This window comes from Porcisia hertigi, chromosome 13 (assembly GCF_017918235.1).
Source record: "Porcisia hertigi strain C119 chromosome 13, whole genome shotgun sequence".
NCBI lineage: Eukaryota > Euglenozoa > Kinetoplastea > Trypanosomatida > Trypanosomatidae > Porcisia > Porcisia hertigi.
Window position 1 is genome coordinate 655,197 of NC_090572.1, and position 24,150 is coordinate 679,346.

The window sequence follows — 24,150 nt, forward strand, 5'->3', positions numbered from 1 at the left end:
TTGCACAAAAAATACCGTACGCACGCGCCCAGGCAGATCCGCAGCTTCTCGTCATCTAGCCGTTCAAGAAGTTCCGCCACGTCACAAAAAGACGATTGTACTTCACAACATTCGCGCTTAACAATGAGCAACAAGACGGATATCGCTTCGCTTTCCACCGAGGAGGGCGATGTGGACATCAGTTTCTTTTGAACAACCCAAGCACGTCGACTAGAGCGAAGACGTGGAGAGGTCTCCGCAAACAAGGGATCATTTCAGCGGAGAAGTATCACGAAGGGCTTGTGCGCCTGGCTGAGGGTCTTGAAAAGGACAAGGAAAGGGACCGAACGGTGCCGTTGGACGGTGACGCGAGGATTCAACACAACATGATGGAAGCGCAAACCATCTACGCGGACACACGGCTCCGCGAATGCATGAACACGGAAAATGCAGACAAACAGGCTATCGAGGCGCTCCGGAGCCTACGCCAAACAACGGGAGACCCGTTAGAAGGGGCCCTGGAAAAACTGGAAACGGCAATCGAAGCATCACAGGTGACACCAGTCGTGGCGGCGTCGGCGGTAATCCTGCTCGGCCTATCCGGGCCGGAGCTGAAAGAATTGAGCGATAGGGAGCGGATCGCGTTATGGCTCGATATGTTTCTCGAAGAACCCAAGCCGACGCGCCTTTTCCGGTACAACGTGCATGTTGCAAGGGCGATGGGAGCCCAGATGCGTACATGGCGACAAATTATCCAAGAAGTCAGCGAGCCATTGCTTCCACAAACGCCACGCCTGGCGAGATTCACGCGAGACATTATGGAAACAGCGCAGGCTGCAGTAATGACTAAAAAGGCGGAATTTGAAGGCGGCGCTGGTTACACCAAAAAACCCAAAAGCACGTTCCGGAACTCAAAGGACGATAAATGTGACCCGCTTGAAGGTGGAGCTGCGTATGCGCAAATTGTGGGCACGGACGGGTCACCAATTGGAGCGTTGGACTTGAGCAGCTGGGATGAATTCGCCACCACTCTTTACGCAAAGTTGGACACCCTCAATGCCAATGATCGTGAGCTTGTTTCTCGGATGATGAAAGAACGCATGCGCGCGCAAACGCGCCAAAGCACTCAATACCGCTCGGACGCCCCCGCAAATTACAAGAGTTACCAAGGACGAAATTATTCAAATGGTAGCAGGCGAGGCGGCTACGGCAACGGAAACGCAGGAGGCAGAGGCCACACATACCGCGGAGGCGAACCGCAGGAAAATCCAAAAACTGATGCGCGACGGAACGGCAGCCGTCGTTTTGAAGGAGGAATCCACACACACACCAAAAAATATGTCGAATATTGCCCGCGAATTCGGCAAGGAAGTGTGGGGCGGCGACATGCTCGAAGGCAAAACATCAAACATAGAACTCGACGCCATTTACGAGCAGTACCTCCCACCAAAACGCATCGTTCCGTCGGATACAATGGTGTACTTGGACCGCGATAAAACCCAACAACTTACGAAGATGGTGCGCGAGCACGGCTTTGTTTATTTTCCAATCTTTATTATGAAGCATTGGATAGCGGGCATTTTGGAGCAAGACGACGAGGATGCAACAGGCATTCAGTTATCCCTTTATGATTCCGCACCATCCCCAATTTTGGAGCAACAACTCAATGAGAACCTCAAAAGGTTTGGCCAGCTTTGCGTTTGGTGAAACAATTTTCGCCACGTCAGGAACGCTATAGCAATGATTGTGGGTTGTTCATGTCCGCGGCATTTTTCAGTCATTATTTACAATTAATGGTTGATCACCGTCGTGATTTGCCACGGTGTTTGCGACGACTATTTTATGCGGCGTCGCAGTATCACCCGCCTCGTGATTATTTCCTCACGAAAATGAGAAAGGTGCTCACGAACCACCCGGTGTCTAGGAAAGATTTCTTTTACGATGAAATCGCGAAGATGCCATGGAAGCGTGCAAAAATGGATGACGCAGTCCAATCATCCGGATCACGCGACGCTCTCCACGGAGGTGGTGGTGTAAAGCAGTCGAAAAGTCTCCGCCGAATCGGAAACGACCAACGACACGCACCACACGAGCGGTCCAGAGCATTCCAAAACCATCTTCGAGACAGAAGAAAAGGGAAACCAGGATGCAGAGGAACGTGGACCGAGCTGCGCGAACGAGGCGCACACCACAGGAGAGAAAATCGACATCGCAGGCGTCGTCCCGAAAACGTCCGGACAGGTCCTCGATGGATGCTCCGCTTCCAAGGCGTAAGGCTGCAAAGAAACGTGGTAGACAAATGTCCGTGGATCCAGTTCAGGTGACAGAAAACACATCACATTCCCCACTGGTAAGCGACCCCTCATCCGATGATGAGGACATGCTGCTGATTGATGCGATCGCGCGTGCCGACGCACGCGCTGCAGCACTACGGGACAACGTGCCCGTCAATGAAACAACCAGCGCATCAGCACGAGACGTGGCTCACGAGCCTGATGGCGCATCAGCACGAGTCGTGACTCACGAGCCTGAGAGCGCATCGGCGAAAACTCCCGAAAAAGCATCAGAAAATGAGCAGAGGATTGTCCCAGAGAACATCCCAGGGAGTATGCCAGCGAACGCGACCGTGAGTGTAGCTGAAAACGTGCCGGCGAATCCATCACCACCACCTCCACAAGGGAAATGCATCTCCGAGTGGATAGAAGAAACATTCGCAGAGGCAAACAAACACGCCAGGAGGGTATACGAATTTGTTTTGGATCACCTATGGGCTGCGACGGCTCTGGCGAGAGCCGGCGATGGTGTCGCGCGCGGTATGAGCGACACAGCCGTTGGACAGCAGCGTGTGCGACACAAACTGACACCGCTGCAACCCTATAGTGTTCAAGAGATGCTGAAACTTCTCCACAAGAAGATCCACATCGTGGATCCATCACCGACCGATCCGAATGAGGTGATTTTCCGTGAGGAGAACGGAGCCGATGAGGTGTCGATGGACCCTCCGATCGACGAATTGTATCTCGTTCGAGGGCCCTCGATGTCGGCGTTATCTGACCAGTTTAGAAACTATAAGTTTCTCCTCAGAGCGAGACTCCGTGAGGCACCGGAAGACATGAACGGGGTGCGATACCCGAGCTATTACGTCCTCACAAAAGTGGCGTCGGAAGCGACGGTGGGTGTGTACATTCCCGCCGGGATGACGCATTACCCGACCTCAAAGCCACAGCGTGCGTCACGCCACGCGTCCCGATACGTGCCTCGTCCAAGAGGTGCGACGCCGGAGACACATCAAGGTCGCTCGGATGATCCAGCGCCACGCCTGACCAGACGGAAAAGATGGCCAGGTGATGGAGTGAACGTCGATCCGGACATCAACGATGAAGGCGATGAAGGCGAGACATCCAGGATTCCTGGCAACAGGAAAGGTGATGGATACGCCGATGTCGACGCGAACATATCGGAGGAGGCGAAACGAGCACTCGAGGATATCCGTTCAAACCCTTTAAACATGCAGGGCAGGCCTCTTTCGCAAGCAGAGGAAGCAGAGGCCTGCCCGAGAAACTGGTTCCTCTTCAGCGCGAAACCGCCACACGTCTCACAGCTGGCATGGAGTCTTGTGAGGCCGGACACGCGCGCACACCATCTACGATGGCTGACGCGCATAAAATGCATGAATTCAGAGCAGATGCTCATGCGTCTTCCGTCGGCGTGCATCGACCTGATCCTGTCGACCGCTCGGGCACGCAAATGGAAGTGGGCAACGACAGCGAAGGCGTTTGCGGGAGTAGCGGGTGCGCTGCGCGACCTGCCGCTCTATTCCACCCAATCGCGAGGCATTCGCCTCCAGGACGACCCGGAATGGCGAAGCGCTTTTGGCACGGCGCAGCGCTTCATGAAGGAGTCGGTGCCAGACGCGCCTCCTTTCGTATCGCGTATGCAGGTCGAGAAAATCCTCGACCGACTTCGCCTAGGCCATCCTCGGGCTGCACTTTTCTTGGCGATGATGTGGGGATTCGCGGCGCGAGCGTGCGACATATCCACGCTGCGTGTGAAGGACGTGACGGTGTTTCCGACACCCGCGGCGGAGCCGGACCACCACAGCAGGAGAAGAGCGACCACCATCGCAGAGGAGGAGCCGTGCGTGCGAATCACCCTGACGATACGCAAAGGAAAAGGTGCCAAGACGAGGGGCCCATACCCTGTGCCGTCGATGCTGACCAGAGACCTTGCAGCCACGCTGCAAGAGATGATGGCAAAACGGAAACCATCAGAGGAGTTGTTCGCGCCTCACTCGGAGGAGCTGAGGTCGCGGATCGCACACGAGGTGCGGACAGAGATGCGAGGCGCACAGCTGCCCTCGATTCGAAAAGGCGCACTCCGCTGCATGGCGGAAGCGGGTGTCCCGCTGAAGGACTTGATGACGATATCAGGCCACGCCAAACAAGCCACGCTGCTGCGCTACCTTGGGTATGGCCAGCAGCCTGCGGTGGAGGCCGAGACCGCAAGGGAAAACGCAGGAAGAGCGTTATTCCAGACCCGCTAGAAGCGGCGACTTCGGTGTTTCGTTTCCGCTCCCAGGAATCGTCATGTGCGAACCTCGCGATTGCACCGCAAGAGGTGTCGGACATGGTGGATCGCATGTCCGGGTTCGTCCGAGTGATGGCGGAAAGGCCGGCGCTGGTAAAGCACTGGCCGCTGCACTTGAAACAAAACACGCCGCTGGACATGGAGGCGGTGCTGACGATGCCGACAAAACGCGCCTCCACAAAGCGTTTTCTTCGCCGGATCCAGTGCTTCCTGGATCCCTGCTTCTATGACGGATTGCGGACCTCGCGGACCATCAAAAAATGCGCCCTGACAGCGGACGAGATCCGCCAGGCAGTCGACATGGGAAAATTCGAGCCGTGTCCTGCCAACGAATTGGGTACCCAGGCGCAACTGCCTGAGGGAGTGCATGGCGTGAACGTGTTCACGGTGCCCGAGTTGAAGGGCAGACGGCGCCTCATCACGGAGCCGCTGCTGAACCGGGTGATCCCGACACATCACGTGCCACGCGTCCACTACGACACCCGCCTCGGAAGGCGGCAGCGGTTGCGATACGCCCGCTACATGCTGCAGATCGATTTCGAAGCTTATTACGACGCTATCCCGATCGCGGCGACACTCCGCAACAAGTTCGTGTTTCGAGCACGACATGACGGACGCTACCACCGTCTGCGGACGCTTCCGACCGGTGCGCGATGGAGCGTTGCCGTGGGTCAGGCCGTGACCTGGACGATCGTCGACATCGACACGCCAGTCACCATCACCACCCTCATCGACAACATTCTGATCGCAGCGAAGGAGGGTCAGGAACGTGAGTTCCTGATGGCGGTGCGCGCGGTCGTGGCGCGCATCAAGGCGGCAAACCTCATGACATCACCAAACCGTGACGAGTTGGAGGTGATGTCCGACGAGGCGATCTTGCAGATGGCAGGTGCCAATACGGTGTTTCTCGGTGAGGAATACATGTGGAACGGACATGAACGTCTGATTCGGAACTCGGTCAAGACGGTGGCGAAGATGCAGATTGCGCTGCGGAAAACTTCCCACACGATTCGCAGTTTGGCGTCGCTGATCTCGCTGATATTTTCGCACTCCACACCACCCAGGTGAACCCGGCTCGCGCCTTCAAGCTGTTGAGAACCTACCGCGGCATATTCCGTCTGACGTTCCGGGGCTTCGACTGGGACGACCCAGTGCCATACATTGACTCGGCGGTTTCGCGCACACTCCAGGAGATTGGCGGAGCACTTGTGCACAACCAGTGGTGGAGAATATCGGATGAGCGTCACCCGTCCTATGACGAGGCGGCCTACGACGCGGTGTGTTTCACCGACGCGTCGCTGGAAGGCTGGGGTGCGGTCCTTCACCTGCGCGAGGCCGGCGCCACGGAAATGTGGACGTATCGACAACGTTGGACCGAGGACCTGGAGCAGCAGCTCTGCGGTGAGGACGGCGAGGCGACCCGCGTGCTGGAAAAACTGCGAAAATACCAGCAACAATGCCATAGGAATCCGGACGGCAAACTAGGAGATCCGGACCTCGAGACGGACCGGTTCCAGGCGAGGTACTCGGCACATGCGGAACCTCGCGCCGCGCAACTGATGCTGCGATACATTGTGGAACACCATCGCGTTCCAGATGGTGCACGCATCGCGCTGGCAACGGATCACCGGGCGATTGTGATTGCGCAAAAGCACCTGAACGGTTTCGGTGGCATCGGCAGAGGCTATGCACTGAACAAACTTTTCGAGTACACATATGACCTCTGGTATGACAGAGGCATCGACGTAGTGTTTTCTACGTCGAGGGTGCGCAGAATCCGGCTGACGCCTACTCGCGCCACTTTGGGGTGGACGCGACGGGATCGCTGGAGGTGGAGCGTGTAGCTCCCATCGGTGTGCCGTTTCTCCGCCAAACGTGGTGCCCGCTATGCGAAGAGCAGCCCCGCGAGGAGGGCGGAGAAGTGTGACGACCAACCCCGCACACACACACACGCACACCATGAGATGAAGAACTTCGAAGGAAGAAAAGATGCAAGAGTGGTTTCTGGCTAACCGCGCGCTATGGGGAGCTTCCCGGTACCGGTGCCAAGCCACAAGAAAAAACACACAACAGAGATGTAGACGACGTGACGTGTCCCACACGCGACTGGACGCGAAGGGTGGACGAACGGAACCCCAGTTACGCGGCCACGCGGCTGTAGTCGCGTGCCTGCCTTGCCGCTTCCCATCGGGGTCGCGAAGAATCATGCCATGACTTGCCCCACCTCAGGCCACGCCTCCCTCACTTCCCCTCGGCCTCTTTCTTTCGCGACACATCTCACACAGGTCGGTAGCATTTCATTGGCGAAGTCTTTTCGACGGAGGCAATCGAATGGTACATGATTTTCTGGATGGATTGAAAGTTCTAGCACGGGAGGGGGTCCGAGCGAGGGGTCGGGTACCATGTGGTCGGCCGGCTTTCCGAGTGAGTGACGCACATTCACTGCTATGCAGTGTGTGGTGCGGGGATTTCTGACGAATGCATGTCCGGGTTTCGTCCGAGATGTCTGGTCCGAATGTATTTTGGTACCCCGGACCCGGGTGTACCCAGGACGGTTTGGTCCAGTGCACCTTGTGTGCCGATATGCTCTTGAAGTGGTTTTCTACAAATGTGATGTCACATGTGTGTATGTTTGTTATCTCTTTACCGAATGATTATTCGTTCTCTCTCCTTCTACTTCTGTCTCTTATGGAATTGGATACAAATCCAGTAAGTAATCTAAGTGGGTTTAATGCGGTCTCTGACGCAAAAACGCCCACCCACCCAACCCTGAGAACTGGAACTCCTGACGGTGTCTGGTCCACGGTGAAGTGGTTTTTCTTAAAGAAATGTTGATTCAGTTTAAGCTGTTCTATGCCACACGATGGCAGATCAGCAAACCAGTTTGTTTTCAAGGTGGTCAAGAATGCCACGCGAGTGTGATTTTATTCCGTATTTTTACATGTGCCCGAGGGGGGTTTCGACCAGCTCTCCTTTTCCCCCGCGCCCGGGTCTTTCCAAGAAAGAGGGCGCGGGTCTGAGTTGAAAGGGTGCGCTTCCGAGATGGTAGGATCGTGGCGGACAGCTATCCACCCTCATATGCCGATGGCGTTTCAACACCCCGTGGGCTTTAACAAGGGGAACCGTTGATCCCATTAAGGTCATTCTTTTAAAAAGTTCTTTACTTTTTCAGCATTTTCTTCCCTTCAATAGTTTATGGCTGGGCATCGCTGGGTGAAGAAATGGTAGCCAAGATGACCCAAAAAATGGAAAAACTATCTCTAACGTTTATGATTGATTCCTCTAAAGATTCTCTTGTTTCCAGTTTTCTCTTAACACAGCATGGATTCCCGCTGTGTTCGCCATAACCCTCTGACGAACGCCGGCGGGGCGTTTGTCATCCACCCAGTATCTTTTCTTTGTTTTCTGTCACTCTTTGATTTGTTCGATTTCTCTAGTTTAGTAGATTCTCTTGTCTTCATCTTTTTGCCCACTGACAACACGAGTGCTCGTTTCGCCTCGGCTTCTTCCTTTTTCCCTCGGGCACCACCGTTTGTTCAGTCGGAGCTGATTTGCCTTTGTAGTTTCATATGTTTTGGATTCTCTTTCGTGATCCGTTGTTCTTGCATGTCCGTTTGGCATGCACACCTTTGGCACAAATGAAGGGGCACTCGGTGCTGGGGGCTTCCCCGGTACCGGTGCCAAGCCACAGAAAAACACACAACAGAGATGTAGACGACGTGACGTGTCCCACACGCGACTGGACGCGAAGGGTGGACGAACGGAACCCCAGTTACGCGGCCACGCGGCTGTAGTCGCGTGCCTGCCTTGCCGCTTCCCATCGGGGTCGCGAAGAATCATGCCATGACTTGCCCCACCTCAGGCCACGCCTCCCTCACTTCCCCTCGGCCTCTTTCTTTCGCGACACATCTCACACAGGTCGGTAGCATTAGGGTTAGGGTTAGGGTTTCATTGGCGAAGTCTTTTCGACGGAGGCAATCGAATGGTACATGATTTTCTGGATGGATTGAAAGCTCTACACGGGAGGGGGTCCGAGCGAGGGGTCGGGTACCATGTGGTCGGCCGGCTTTCCGAGTGAGCGACGCACATTCACTGCTATGCAGTGTGTGGTGCGGGGGATTTCTGATGAATACATGTCCGGGTTTCGTCCGAGATGTCTGGTCCAAATGTATTTTGGTACCCCGGACCCGGGTGTACCCGGGACGGTTTGGTCCAGTGCGCCTTGTGTGCCGATATGCTCCTGAAGTGGTTTTCTACAAATGTGATGTCACATGTATGTGTGTTTGTTATCTCTTTACCGAATGATTATTCGTTCTCTCTCCTTCTACTTCTGTCTCTTATGGAATTGGATACAAATCCAGTAAGTAATCTTAGTGGGTTTAATGCGGTCTCTGACGCAAAAACGAAAACAAAAACACATTTTGCACAAAAAATACCGTACGCACGCGCCCAGGCAGATCCGCAGCTTCTCGTCATCTAGCCGTTCAAGAAGTTCCGCCACGTCACAAAAAGACGATTGTACTTCACAACATTCGCGCTTAACAATGAGCAACAAGACGGATATCGCTTCGCTTTCCACCGAGGAGGGCGATGTGGACATCAGTTTCTTTTTGAACAACCCAAGCACGTCGACTAGAGCGAAGACGTGGAGAGGTCTCCGCAAACAAGGGATCATTTCAGCGGAGAAGTATCATGAAGAGCTTGTGCGCCTGGCTGAGGGTCTTGAAAAGGACAAGGAAAGGGACCGAACGGTGCCGTTGGACGGTGACGCAGGATTCAACACAACATGATGGAAGCGCAAACCATCTACGCGGACACACGGCTCCGCGAATGCATGAACACGGAAAATGCAGACAAACAGGCTATCGAGGCGCTCCGGAGCCTACGCCAAACAACGGGAGACCCGTTAGAAGGGGCCCTGGAAAAACTGGAAACGGCAATCGAAGCATCACAGGTGACACCAGTCGTGGCGGCGTCGGCGGTAATCCTGCTCGGCCTATCCGGGCCGGAGCTGAAAGAATTGAGCGATAGGGAGCGGATCGCGTTATGGCTCGATATGTTTCTCGAAGAACCCAAGCCGACGCGCCTTTTCCGGTACAACGTGCATGTTGCAAGGGCGATGGGAGCCCAGATGCGTACATGGCGACAAATTATCCAGAAGTCAGCGAGCCATTGCTTCCACAAACGCCACGCCTGGCGAGATTCACGCGAGACATTATGGAAACAGCGCAGGCTGCAGTAATGACTAAAAAGGCGGAATTTGAAGGCGGCGCTGGTTACACAAAAAACCCAAAAGCACGTTCCGGAACTCAAAGGACGATAAATGTGACCCGCTTGAAGGTGGAGCTGCGTATGCGCAAATTGTGGGCACGGACGGGTCACCAATTGGAGCGTTGGACTTGAGCAGCTGGGATGAATTCGCCACCACTCTTTACGCAAAGTTGGACACCCTCAATGCCAATGATCGTGAGCTTGTTTCTCGGATGATGAAAGAACGCATGCGCGCGCAAACGCGCCAAAGCACTCAATACCGCTCGGACGCCCCCGCAAATTACAAGAGTTACCAAGGACGTAATTATTCAAATGGTAGCAGGCGAGGCGGCTACGGCAACGGAAACGCAGGAGGCAGAGGCCACACATACCGCGGAGGCGAACCGCAGGAAAATCAAAAAACTGATGCGCGACGGAACGGCAGCCGTCGTTTTGAAGGAGGAATCCACACACACACCAAAAATATGTCGAATATTGCCCGCGAATTCGGCAAGGAAGTGTGGGGCGGCGACATGCTCGAAGGCAAAACATCAAACATAGAACTCGACGCCATTTACGAGCAGTACCTCCCACCAAAACGCATCGTTCCGTCGGATACAATGGTGTACTTGGACCGCGATAAAACCCAACAACTTACGAAGATGGTGCGCGAGCACGGCTTTGTTTATTTTCCAATCTTTATTATGAAGCATTGGATAGCGGGCATTTTGGAGCAAGACGACGAGGATGCAACAGGCATTCAGTTATCCCTTTATGATTCCGCACCATCCCCAATTTTGGAGCAACAACTCAATGAGAACCTCAAAAGGTTTGGCCAGCTTTGCGTTTGGTGAAACAATTTTCGCCACGTCAGGAACGCTATAGCAATGATTGTGGGTTGTTCATGTCCGCGGCATTTTTCAGTCATTATTTACAATTAATGGTTGATCACCGTCGTGATTTGCCACGGTGTTTGCGACGACTATTTTATGCGGCGTCGCAGTATCACCCGCCTCGTGATTATTTCCTCACGAAAATGAGAAAGGTGCTCACGAACCACCCGGTGTCTAGGAAAGATTTCTTTTACGATGAAATCGCGAAGATGCCATGGAAGCGTGCAAAAATGGATGACGCAGTCCAATCATCCGGATCACGCGACGCTCTCCACGGAGGTGGTGGTGTAAAGCAGTCGAAAAAGTCTCCGCCGAATCGGAAACGACCAACGACACGCACCACACGAGCGGTCCAGAGCATTCCAAAACCATCTTCGAGACAGAAGAAAAGGAAACCAGGATGCAGAGGAACGTGGACCGAGCTGCGCGAACGAGGCGCACACCACAGGAGAGAAAATCGACATCGCAGGCGTCGTCCCGAAAACGTCCGGACAGGTCCTCGATGGATGCTCCGCTTCCAAGGCGTAAGGCTGCAAAGAAACGTGGTAGACAAATGTCCGTGGATCCAGTTCAGGTGACAGAAAACACATCACATTCCCCACTGGTAAGCGACCCCTCATCCGATGATGAGGACATGCTGCTGATTGATGCGATCGCGCGTGCCGACGCACGCGCTGCAGCACTACGGGACAACGTGCCCGTCAATGAAACAACCAGCGCATCAGCACGAGACGTGGCTCACGAGCCTGATGGCGCATCAGCACGAGTCGTGACTCACGAGCCTGAGAGCGCATCGGCGAAAACTCCCGAAAAAGCATCAGAAAATGAGCAGAGGATTGTCCCAGAGAACATCCCAGGGAGTATGCCAGCGAACGCGACCGTGAGTGTAGCTGAAAACGTGCCGGCGAATCCATCACCACCACCTCCACAAGGAAATGCATCTCCGAGTGGATAGAAGAAACATTCGCAGAGGCAAACAAACACGCCAGGAGGGTATACGAATTTGTTTTGGATCACCTATGGGCTGCGACGGCTCTGGCGAGAGCCGGCGATGGTGTCGCGCGCGGTATGAGCGACACAGCCGTTGGACAGCAGCGTGTGCGACACAAACTGACACCGCTGCAACCCTATAGTGTTCAAGAGATGCTGAAACTTCTCCACAAGAAGATCCACATCGTGGATCCATCACCGACCGATCCGAATGAGGTGATTTTCCGTGAGGAGAACGGAGCCGATGAGGTGTCGATGGACCCTCCGATCGACGAATTGTATCTCGTTCGAGGGCCCTCGATGTCGGCGTTATCTGACCAGTTTAGAAACTATAAGTTTCTCCTCGGAGCGAGACTCCGTGAGGCACCGGAAGACATGAACGGGGTGCGATACCCGAGCTATTACGTCCTCACAAAAGTGGCGTCGGAAGCGACGGTGGGTGTGTACATTCCCGCCGGGATGACGCATTACCCGACCTCAAAGCCACAGCGTGCGTCACGCCACGCGTCCCGATACGTGCCTCGTCCAAGAGGTGCGACGCCGGAGACACATCAAGGTCGCTCGGATGATCCAGCGCCACGCCTGACCAGACGGAAAAGATGGCCAGGTGATGGAGTGAACGTCGATCCGGACATCAACGATGAAGGCGATGAAGGCGAGACATCCAGGATTCCTGGCAACAGGAAAGGTGATGGATACGCCGATGTCGACGCGAACATATCGGAGGAGGCGAAACGAGCACTCGAGGATATCCGTTCAAACCCTTTAAACATGCAGGGCAGGCCTCTTTCGCAAGCAGAGGAAGCAGAGGCCTGCCCGAGAAACTGGTTCCTCTTCAGCGCGAAACCGCCACACGTCTCACAGCTGGCATGGAGTCTTGTGAGGCCGGACACGCGCGCACACCATCTACGATGGCTGACGCGCATAAAATGCATGAATTCAGAGCAGATGCTCATGCGTCTTCCGTCGGCGTGCATCGACCTGATCCTGTCGACCGCTCGGGCACGCAAATGGAAGTGGGCAACGACAGCGAAGGCGTTTGCGGGAGTAGCGGGTGCGCTGCGCGACCTGCCGCTCTATTCCACCCAATCGCGAGGCATTCGCCTCCAGGACGACCCGGAATGGCGAAGCGCTTTTGGCACGGCGCAGCGCTTCATGAAGGAGTCGGTGCCAGACGCGCCTCCTTTCGTATCGCGTATGCAGGTCGAGAAAATCCTCGACCGACTTCGCCTAGGCCATCCTCGGGCTGCACTTTTCTTGGCAATGATGTGGGGATTCGCGGCGCGAGCGTGCGACATATCCACGCTGCGTGTGAAGGACGTGACGGTGTTTCCGACACCCGCGGCGGAGCCGGACCACCACAGCAGGAGAAGAGCGACCACCATCGCAGAGGAGGAGCCGTGCGTGCGAATCACCCTGACGATACGCAAAGGAAAAGGTGCCAAGACGAGGGGCCCATACCCTGTGCCGTCGATGCTGACCAGAGACCTTGCAGCCACGCTGCAAGAGATGATGGCAAAACGGAAACCATCAGAGGAGTTGTTCGCGCCTCACTCGGAGGAGCTGAGGTCGCGGATCGCACACGAGGTGCGGACAGAGATGCGAGGCGCACAGCTGCCCTCGATTCGAAAAGGCGCACTCCGCTGCATGGCGGAAGCGGGTGTCCCGCTGAAGGACTTGATGACGATATCAGGCCACGCCAAACAAGCCACGCTGCTGCGCTACGCTGGGTATGGCCAGCAGCCTACGGTGGAGGCCGAGACCGCAAGGGAAAACGCAGGAAGAGCGTTATTCCAGACCCGCTAGAAGCGGCGACTTCGGTGTTTCGTTTCCGCTCCCAGGAATCGTCATGTGCGAACCTCGCGATTGCACCGCAAGAGGTGTCGGACATGGTGGATCGCATGTCCGGGTTCGTCCGAGTGATGGCGGAAAGGCCGGCGCTGGTAAAGCACTGGCCGCTGCACTTGAAACAAAACACGCCGCTGGACATGGAGGCGGTGCTGACGATGCCGACAAAACGCGCCTCCACAAAGCGTTTTCTTCGCCGGATCCAGTGCTTCCTGGATCCCTGCTTCTATGACGGATTGCGGACCTCGCGGACCATCAAAAACTGCGCCCTGACAGCGGACGAGATCCGCCAGGCAGTCGACATGGGAAAATTCGAGCCGTGTCCTGCCAACGAATTGGGTACCCAGGCGCAACTGCCTGAGGGAGTGCATGGCGTGAACGTGTTCACGGTGCCCGAGTTGAAGGGCAGACGGCGCCTCATCACGGAGCCGCTGCTGAACCGGGTGATCCCGACACATCACGTGCCACGCGTCCACTACGACACCCGCCTCGGAAGGCGGCAGCGGTTGCGATACGCCCGCTACATGCTGCAGATCGATTTCGAAGCTTATTACGACGCTATCCCGATCGCGGCGACACTCCGCAACAAGTTCGTTTTCGAGCACGACATGACGGGCGATACTGCCGTCTGCGGACGCTTCCGACCGGTGCGCGGTGGAGCGTTGCAGTGGGTCAGGCCGTGACGCTGGACGATCGTCGACATCGACACGCCAGTCACCATCACCACCCTCATCGACAACATTCTGATCGCAGCGAAGGAGGGTCAGGAACGTGAGTTCCTGATGGCGGTGCGCGCGGTCGTGGCGCGCATCAAGGCGGCAAACCTCATGACATCACCAAACCGTGACGAGTTGGAGGTGATGTCCGACGAAGCGATCTTGCAGATGGCAGGTGCCAATACGGTGTTTCTCGGTGAGGAATACGTGTGGAACGGACATGAACGTCTGATTCGGAACTCGGTCAAGACGGTGGCGAAGATGCAGATTGCGCTGCGGAAAACTTCCACACGATCCGCAGTTTGGCGTCACTGATCTCGCTGATATTTTTCGCGCTCCACACCACCCAGGTGAACCCGGCTCGCGCCTTCAAGCTGTTGAGAACCTACCGCGGCATATTCCGTCTGACGTTCCGGGGCTTCGACTGGGACGACCCAGTGCCATACATTGACTCGGCGGTTTCGCGCACACTCCAGGAGATTGGCGGAGCACTTGTGCACAACCAGTGGTGGAAAATATCGAATGAGCGTCACCCGTCCTATGACGAGGCGGCCTACGACGCGGTGTGTTTCACCGACGCGTCGCTGGAAGGCTGGGGTGCGGTCCTTCACCTGCGCGAGGCCGGCGCCACGGAAATGTGGACGTATCGACAACGTTGGACCGAGGACCTGGAGCAGCAGCTCTGCGGTGAGGACGGCGAGGCGACCCGCGTGCTGGAAAAACTGCGAAAATACCAGCAACAATGCCATAGGAATCCGGACGGCAAACTAGGAGATCCGGACCTCGAGACGGACCGGTTCCAGGCGAGGTACTCGGCACATGCGGAACCTCGCGCAGCGCAACTGATGCTGCGACACATTGTGGAACACCATCGCGTTCCAGATGGTGCACGCATCGCGCTGGCAACGGATCACCGGGCGATTGTGATTGCACAAAAGCACCTGAACGGTTTCGGTGGCATCGGCAGAGGCTATGCACTGAACAAACTTTTCGAGTACACATATGACCTCTGGTATGACAGAGGCATCGACGTAGTGTTTTTCTACGTCGAGGGTGCGCAGAATCCGGCTGACGCCTACTCGCGCCACTTTGGGGTGGACGCGACGGGATCGCTGGAGGTGGAGCGTGTAGCTCCCATCGGTGTGCCGTTTCTCCGTCAAACGTGGTGCCCGCTATGCGAAGAGCGGCCCCGCGAGGAGGGCGGAGAAGTGTGACGACCAACCCCGCACACACACACACGCACACCATGAGATGAAGAACTTCGAAGGAAGAAAAGATGCAAGAGTGGTTTCTGGCTAACCGCGCGCTATGGGGGGCTTCCCCGGTACCGGTGCCAAGCCACAAGAAAAAACACACAACAGAGATGTAGACGACGTGACGTGTCCCACGCGCGACTGGACGCGAAGGGTGGACGAACGGAACCCCAGTTACGCGGCCACGCGGCTGTAGTCGCGTGCCTGCCTTGCCGCTTCCCATCGGGGTCGCGAAGAATCATGCCATGACCTGCCCCACCTCAGGCCACGCCTCCCTCACTTCCCCTCGGCCTCTTTCTTTCGCGACACATCTCACACAGGTCGGTAGCATTTCATTGGCGAAGTCTTTTCGACGGAGGCAATCGAATGGTACATGATTTTCTGGATGGATGAAAGTTCTGCACGGGAGGGGGTCCGAGCGAGGGGTCGGGTACCATGTGGTCGGCCGGCTTTCCGAGTGAGTGACGCACATTCACTGCTATGCAGTGTGTGGTGCGGGGATTTCTGACGAATGCATGTCCGGGTTTCGTCCGAGATGTCTGGTCCGAATGTATTTTGGTACCCCGGACCCGGGTGTACCCAGGACGGTTTGGTCCAGTGCACCTTGTGTGCCGATATGCTCTTGAAGTGGTTTTCTACAAATGTGATGTCACATGCGTGTATGTTTGTTATCTCTTTACCGAATGATTATTCGTTCTCTCTCCTTCTACTTCTGTCTCTTATGGAATTGGATACAAATCCAGTAAGTAATCTAAGTGGGTTTAATGCGGTCTCTGACGCAAAAACGCCCACCCACCCAACCCTGAGAACTGGAACTCCTGACGGTGTCTGGTCCACGGTGAAGTGGTTTTCTTAAAGAAATGTTGATTCAGTTTAAGCTGTTCTATGCCACACGATGGCAGATCAGCGAAGCAGTTTGTTTTCAAGGTGGTCAAGAATGCCACGCGAGTGTGATTTTATTCCGTATTTTTACATGTGCCCGAGGGGGGTTTCGACCAGCTCTCCTTTTCCCCCGCGCCCGGGTCTTTCCAAGAAAGAGGGCGCGGGTCTGAGTTGAAAGGGTGCGCTTCCGAGATGGTAGGATCGTGGCGGAAAGCTATCCACCCTCATATGCCGATGGCGTTTCAACACCCCGTGGGCTTTAACAAGGGGAACCGTTGATCCCATTAAGGTCATTCTTCTTTAAAAGTTCTTTAGTTTTCCAAGCACCATCTTGCCTTCAATAGTTGATGGCTGGGCATCGCTGGGTGAAGAAATGGTAGCCAGGATGACCTGAAAAATGGAAAAACTATATCTAACGTTTATGATTGATTTCTCTAAAGATTCTCTTGTTTTCAGTTTTCTCTTGACACAGCATGGATTCACGCTGTGTTCGCCATAACCCTCTGACGAACGCCGGCGGGGCGTTTGTCATCCACCCAGTATCTTTTCTTTGTTTTCTGTCACTCTTTGATTTGTTCGATTCCTCTAGTTTAGTAGATTCTCTTGTCTTCATCTTTTTGCCCACTGACAACACGAGTGCTCGTTTCGCCTCGGCTTCTTCTTTTTTTCCCTCGGGCACCACCGTTTGTTCAGTCGGAGCTGATTTGCCTTTGTAGTTTCATATGTTTTGGATTCTCTTTCGTGATCCGTTGTTCTTGCATGTCCGTTTGGCATGCACACCTTTGGCACAAATGAAGGGGCACTCGGTGCTGGGGGCTTCCCCGGTACCGGTGCCAAGCCACAAGAAAAAACACACAACAGAGATGTAGACGACGTGACGTGTCCCACACGCGACTGGACGCGAAGGGTGGACGAACGGAACCCCAGTTACGCGGCCACGCGGCTGTAGTCGCGTGCCTGCCTTGCCGCTTCCCATCGGGGTCGCGAAGAATCATGCCATGACTTGCCCCACCTCAGGCCACGCCTCCCTCACTTCCCCTCGGCCTCTTTCTTTCGCGACACATCTCACACAGGTCGGTAGCATTAGGGTTAGGGTTAGGGTTTCATTGGCGAAGTCTTTTCGACGGAGGCAATCGAATGGTACATGATTTTCTGGAGGGATTGAAAGTCTACACGGGAGGGGGGGTCCGAGCGAGGGGGTCGGGTACCATGTGGTCGGCCGGCTTTCCGAGTGAGCGACGCACATTCACTGCTATGCAGTGTGTGGTGCGGGGGATTTCTGACGAATGCATGTCCGGGTTTCGTCCGAGATGTCTGGTCCGAATGTATTTTGGTACCCCGGACCCGGGTGTACCCGGGACGGTTGGTCCAGTGCACCTTGTGTGCCGATATGCTCCTGAAGTGGTTTTCTACAAATGTGATGTCACATGTATGTGTGTTTGTTATCTCTTTACCGAATGATTATTCGTTCTCTCTCCTTCTACTTCTGTCTCTTATGGAATTGGATACAAATCCAGTAAGTAATCTTAGTGGGTTTAATGCGGTCTCTGACGCAAAAACGAATTCTTACACAAAAATTGAAGCACGCTCAGTTACGCCAACAAAGTTTAAACAGACGCCGTTTATCAGGGAATCTACCAGACGATTTATCAGACAATTTATCAGACGACTCATCAAACATCAACGCAACAATGGAGCCAACCAGACGACTCACAGAGGAGGAGCTTGATGAGAAAATGAAAGTCTATTTTGCAAATCCCGAAACCCGAACCTCAGCCTCAACGATAAAAAAGATGTACCTCGGAGGAAGCATTGATCACAACCAATTTATCGAGTTGTGCATGGGTATGGCCACCGGCTTGCTCGAAGGCAAAGGGGACGGGTCAGCATCTGCCAGATCATATGACAGCAGGGCGACCTTTGAGGAACACCCGCGCAACATCCAGAGGGAAATGATGCACGCGCAATCGTTATTTTCCGATAAGGAAATGCGAAAGTATCTATCTACGGAGGATAGAAACAAGAGACTCTTGCAGCGTTTGAGCGAGGTAGCGGACCCAATGGAAGGACTACAGGCAAGGTTAGAGGCGTCCATCGAAGCAAAACTTCTCACACCGATCATGGCAGCATCCGCGGTAATCCTGCTCGGCCTTGCGGGGCCTGGGGCTCAGGAGATGAGCCTTGCAGAGCGGATCACTCTTTGGTACGAATTCTTTGTACATGAGCCAAGCACGTCGCGTTTATATCGTTACAACACGTTTATTACCAGCGCGCTTGAAGGTGACAACATGGAGTGGCGCGAAATACTCTCAAAAGTGGACACCCCTCTACTTCCTGAGACGGCTCGGTTGGCGCGTTTCAACCGGATTGCGCTAGAGGAGGCGCGGAAAGAGGCGGATAACACAGCGACAAATATCCAGGGAGGTGGCGGCCATGAAAAGAAATCGCAAAGATTGTTCAGGCGGGCAAAAGATGACAAACACGACCTGCTCGAGGGCGGGGCGCAATACGCACCCATTTTGGGCCCGGACGGATCACAAACTGGAGCTTTGGACTTGAGCAGCTGGGAAGAATTCGCCGCTACGCTTAACGCAAAGTTGGACGCCCTCAACGCCAATGATCGTGAGCTTGCTTCCCGGATATTGAACGAACGCATGCGCACGCAAACGCGCCAAACAAACCAAAAGAGTTACCAAGGACGAACTTATACAAACGGTGGCAGGCGAAACGGCTACGGCAACGGCGGCGCAGGAGGCAGAGGCCACACGTACCGAGGAGGCGAACCGCAGGAAAATCCAAAAACTGATGCGCGACGGAACGGCAGCCGTCGTTTTGAAGGAGGAATCCACACACACATCAAAAAATATGTCGAATATTGCCCGCGAATTCGGCAAGGAGGTGTGGGGCGGCGATATGCTCGAAGGCAAAACATCAAACATAGAACTCGACGCAATTTACGAGCAGTACCTCCCACCAAAACGTATCGTTCCGTCGGATACAATGGTGTACTTGGACCGTGATAAAACCCAACAACTTACGAAGATGGTGCGCAAGCACGGCTTTGTGTATTTTCCAATCTTTATTATGAAGCATTGGATAGCGGGCATTTTGGAGCAAGACGACGAGGATGCAACAGGCATTCAGTTATCCCTTTATGATTCCGCACCATCCCCAATTTTGGAGCAACAACTCAATGAGAACCTCAAAAGGTTTGGCCGGCTTTGCGTTTGGTGAAACAATTTTCGCCACGTCAGGAACGCTATAGCAATGATTGTGGGTTGTTCATGTCCGCGGCATTTTTCAGTCATTATTTACAATTAATGGTCGATCACCGGCGTGATTTGCCACGGTGTTTGCGACGACTATTTTTTGCGGCGTCGCAGTATCACCCGCCTCGTGATTATTTCCTCACGAAAATGAGAAAGGTGCTCACGAACCACCCGGTATCTAGGAAAGATTTCTTTTACGATGAAATCGCAAAGATGCCATGGAAGCGTGCAAAAATGGATGACGCAGTCCAATCATCCGGATCACACGACGCTCTCCACGGAGGCGGTGGTTTAAAGCAGTCGAAAAAGTCTCCGCCGAATCGGAAACGACCCACGACACGCACCACACGAGCGGTCCAGAGCATTCCAAAACCATCTTCGAGACAGAAGAAAAAGGAAACCAGGATGCAGAGGAACGTGGACCGAGCTGCGCGAACGAGGCGCACACCACAGGAGAGAAAATCGACATCGCAGGCGTCGTCCCGAAAACGTCCGGACAGGTCCTCGATGGATGCTCCGCTTCCAAGACGTAAGGCTGCAAAGAAACGTGGTAGACAAACGTCCGTGGATCCAGTTCGAGTGACGGAAAACACATCACATTCCCCACTGGTAAACGAACCCTCATCCGATGATGAGGACATACTGCTGATTGATGCGATCGCGCGTGCCGACGCACGTGCTGCAGCACTGCAAGGCAATGCACCCGTCAATAAAACAACCAGCGTATCAGCACGAGTCGTGGCTCACGAGCCTGAGAACGCATCGGCGAAAATTCCCGACAAAGAATCAGAAAATGAGCAGAGGATTGTCCCAGAGAACATCCCAGGGAGTATGCCAACGAACGCGACCGTGAGTGTAGCTGAAAACGTGCCGGCGAATCCATCACCACCATCTCCACAAGGGAAATGCATCTCTGAGTGGATAGAAGAAACATTCGCAGAGGCAAACAAACACGCCAGGAAGGTATACGAATTCGTTTTGGATCACCTATGGGCTGCGACGGCTCTGGCGAGAGCCGGTGATGGTGTCGCGCGCGGTATGAGTGACACAGCCGTTGGACAGCAGCGTGTGCGACACAAACTGACACCGCTGCAACCCTATAGTGTTCAAGAGATGCTGAAACTTCTCCACAAGAAGATCCACATCGTGGATCCATCACCGACCGATCCGAATGAGGTGATTTTCCGTGAGGAGAACGGAGCCGATGAGGTGTCGATGGACCCTCCGATCGACGAATTGTATCTCGTTCGAGGGCCCTCGATGTCGGCGTTATCTGACCAGTTTAGAAACTATAAGTTTCTCCTCGGAGCGAGACTCCGTGAGGCACCGGAAGACATGAACGGTGTGCGATACCCGAGCTATTACGTCCTCACAAAGGTGGCGTCGGAGGCGACGGTGGGTGTGTACATTCCCGCCGGGATGACGCATTACCCGACCTCAAAGCCACAGCGTGCGTCACGCCACGCGTCCCGATACGTGCCTCGCCCAAGAGGTGCGACGCCGGAGACACATCAAGGTCGTTCGGATGATCCAGCGCCACGTCTGACCAGACGGAAAAGATGGCCAGGTGATGGAGTGAACGTCGATCCGGACATCAACGATGAAGGCGATGAAGGCGAGACATCCAGGATTCCTGGCAACAGGAAAGGTGATGGATACGCCGATGTCGACGCAAACATATCGGAGGAGGCGAAACGAGCACTCGAGGATATCCGTTCAAACCCTTTAAACATGCAGGGCAGGCCTCTTTCGCAAGCAGAGGAAGCAGAGGCCTGCCCGAGAAACTGGTTCCTCTTCAGCGCGAAACCGCCACACGTCTCACAGCTGGCATGGAGTCTTGTGAGGCCGGACACGCGCGCACACCATCTACGATGGCTGACGCGCATAAAATGCATGAATTCAGAGCAGATGCTCATGCGTCTTCCGTCGGCGTGTATCGACCTGATCTTGTCGACCGCTCGGGCACGCAAATGGAAGTGGGCAACGACAGCGAAGGCGTTTGCGGGAGTAGCGGGTGCGCTGCGCGACTTGCCGCTCTATTCCACCCAGTCGCGAGGCATTCGCCTCCAGGACGACCCGGAATGGCGAAGCGCTTTTGGCACGGCGCAGCGCTTCATGAAGGAGTCGGTGCCAGACGCGCCTCCTTTCGTATCGCGTATGCAGGTCGAGAAAATCCTCGACCGACTTCGCCTAGGCCATCCTCGGGCTGCACTTTTCTTGGCGATGATGTGGGGATTCGCCGCGCGAGCGTGCGACATATCCACGCTTCGGGTGAAGGACGTGACGGTGTTTCCGACACCCGCGGCGGAACCGGACCACCGCGGCAGGAGGAGAGCGACCACCATCGCAGAGGAGGAGCCGTGCGTGCGAATCACCCTGACGATACGCAAAGGAAAAGGTGCCAAGACGAGGGGTCCATACCCTGTGCCGTCGATGCTGACCAGAGACCTTGCAGCCACGCTGCAAGAGATGATGGCAAAACGGAAACCATCAGAGGAGTTGTTCGCGCCTCACTCGGAGGAGCTGAGGTCGCGGATCGCACACGAGGTGCGGACAGAGATGCGAGGCGCACAGCTGCCCTCGATTCGAAAAGGCGCACTCCGCTGCATGGCGGAAGCGGGTGTCCCGCTGAAGGACTTGATGACGATATCAGGCCACGCCAAACAAGCCACGCTGCTGCGCTACCTGGGTATGGCCAGCAGCGCTACGGTGGAGGCCGAGACCGCAAGGGAAAACGCAGGAAGAGCGCTATTCCAGACCCGCTAGAAGCGGCGACTTCGGTGTTTCGTTTCCGCTCCCAGGAATCGTCATGTGCGAACCTCGCGATTGCACCGCAAGAGGTGTCGGACATGGTGGATCGCATGTCCGGGTTCGTCCGAGTGATGGCGGAAAGGCCGGCGCTAGTAAAGCACTGGCCGCTGCACTTGAAACAAAACACGCCGCTGGATATGGAGGCGGTGCTGATGATGCCGACAAAACGCGCCTCCACAAAGCGTTTTCTTCGCCGGATCCAGTGCTTCCTGGATCCCTGCTTCTATGACGGATTGCGGACCTCGCGGACCATCAAAAAATGCGCCCTGACAGCGGACGAGATCCGCCAGGCAGTCGACATGGGAAAATTCGAGCCGTGTCCTGCCAACGAATTGGGTACCCAGGCGCAACTGCCTGAGGGAGTGCATGGCGTGAACGTGTTCACGGTGCCCGAGTTGAAGGGCAGACGGCGCCTCATCACGGAGCCGCTGCTGAATCGGGTGATCCCGACACATCACGTGCCACGCGTCCACTACGACACTCGCCTTGGAAGGCGGCAGCGGTTGCGATACGCCCGCTACATGCTGCAGATCGATTTCGAAGCTTATTACGACGCTATCCCGATCGCGGCGACACTCCGCAACAAGTTCGTTTTTCGAGCACGACATGACGGGCGATACTACCGTCTGCGGACGCTCCCGACCGGTGCGCGGTGGAGCGTTGCAGTGGGTCAGGCCGTGACCTGGACGATCGTCGACATCGACACGCCAGTCACCATCACCACCCTCATCGACAACATTCTGATCGCAGCGAAAGAAGGTGAGGAACGTGAGTTCCTGATGGCGGTGCGCGCGGTCGTGGCGCGCATCAAGGCGGCAAACCTCATGACATCACCAAACCGTGACGAGTTGGAGGTGATGTCCGACGAGACGATCTTGCAGATGGCAGGTGCCAATACGGTGTTTCTCGGTGAGGAATACATGTGGAACGGACATGAACGTCTGATTCGGAACTCGGTCAAGACGGTGGCGAAGATGCAGATTGCGCTGCGAAAAACTTCCCACACGATCCGCAGTTTGGCGTCACTGATCTCGCTGATATTTTTCGCACTCCACACCACCCAGGTGAACCCGGCTCGCGCCTTCAAGCTGTTGAGAACCTACCGCGGCATATTCCGTCTGACGTTTCGGGGCTTCGACTGGGACGACCCAGTTCCATACATTGACTCGGCGGTTTCGCGCACACTCCAGGAGATTGGCGGAGCACTTGTGCACAACCAGTGGTGGAAAATATCGAATGAGCGTCACCCGTCCTATGACGAGGCGGCCTACGACGCGGTGTGTTTCACCGACGCGTCGCTGGAAGGCTGGGGTGCGGTCCTTCACCTGCGCGAGGCCGGCGCCACGGAAATGTGGACGTATCGACAACGTTGGACCGAGGACCTGGAGCAGCAGCTCTGCGGTGAGGACGGCGAGGCGACCCGCGTGCTGGAAAAACTGCGAAAATACCAGCAACAATGCCATAGGAATCCGGACGGCAAACTAGGAGATCCGGACCTCGAGACGGACCGGTTCCAGGCGAGGTACTCGGCACATGCGGAACCTCGCGCAGCGCAACTGATGCTGCGATACATTGTGGAACACCATCGCGTTCCCGATGGTGCACGCATCGCGCTGGCAACGGATCACCGGGCGATTGTGATTGCACAAAAGCACCTGAACGGTTTCGGTGG

The 24,150-nt window shown here is 55.2% G+C and overlaps 1 protein-coding gene across 1 annotated transcript; it reads left to right on the forward strand.

Annotated features, from left to right (window-relative positions):
• Window positions 1-18,134: 18,134 nt before the first annotated feature.
• JKF63_06363 (uncharacterized protein) lies at window positions 18,135-19,418 on the forward strand (the record flags this gene model as incomplete). Its single annotated transcript, XM_067902313.1, has 1 exon — window positions 18,135-19,418. The coding sequence occupies one exon, from the start codon at window positions 18,135-18,137 to the stop codon at window positions 19,416-19,418; it is 1,284 nt and encodes a 427-aa protein (XP_067758810.1).
• Window positions 19,419-24,150: the final 4,732 nt, after the last annotated feature.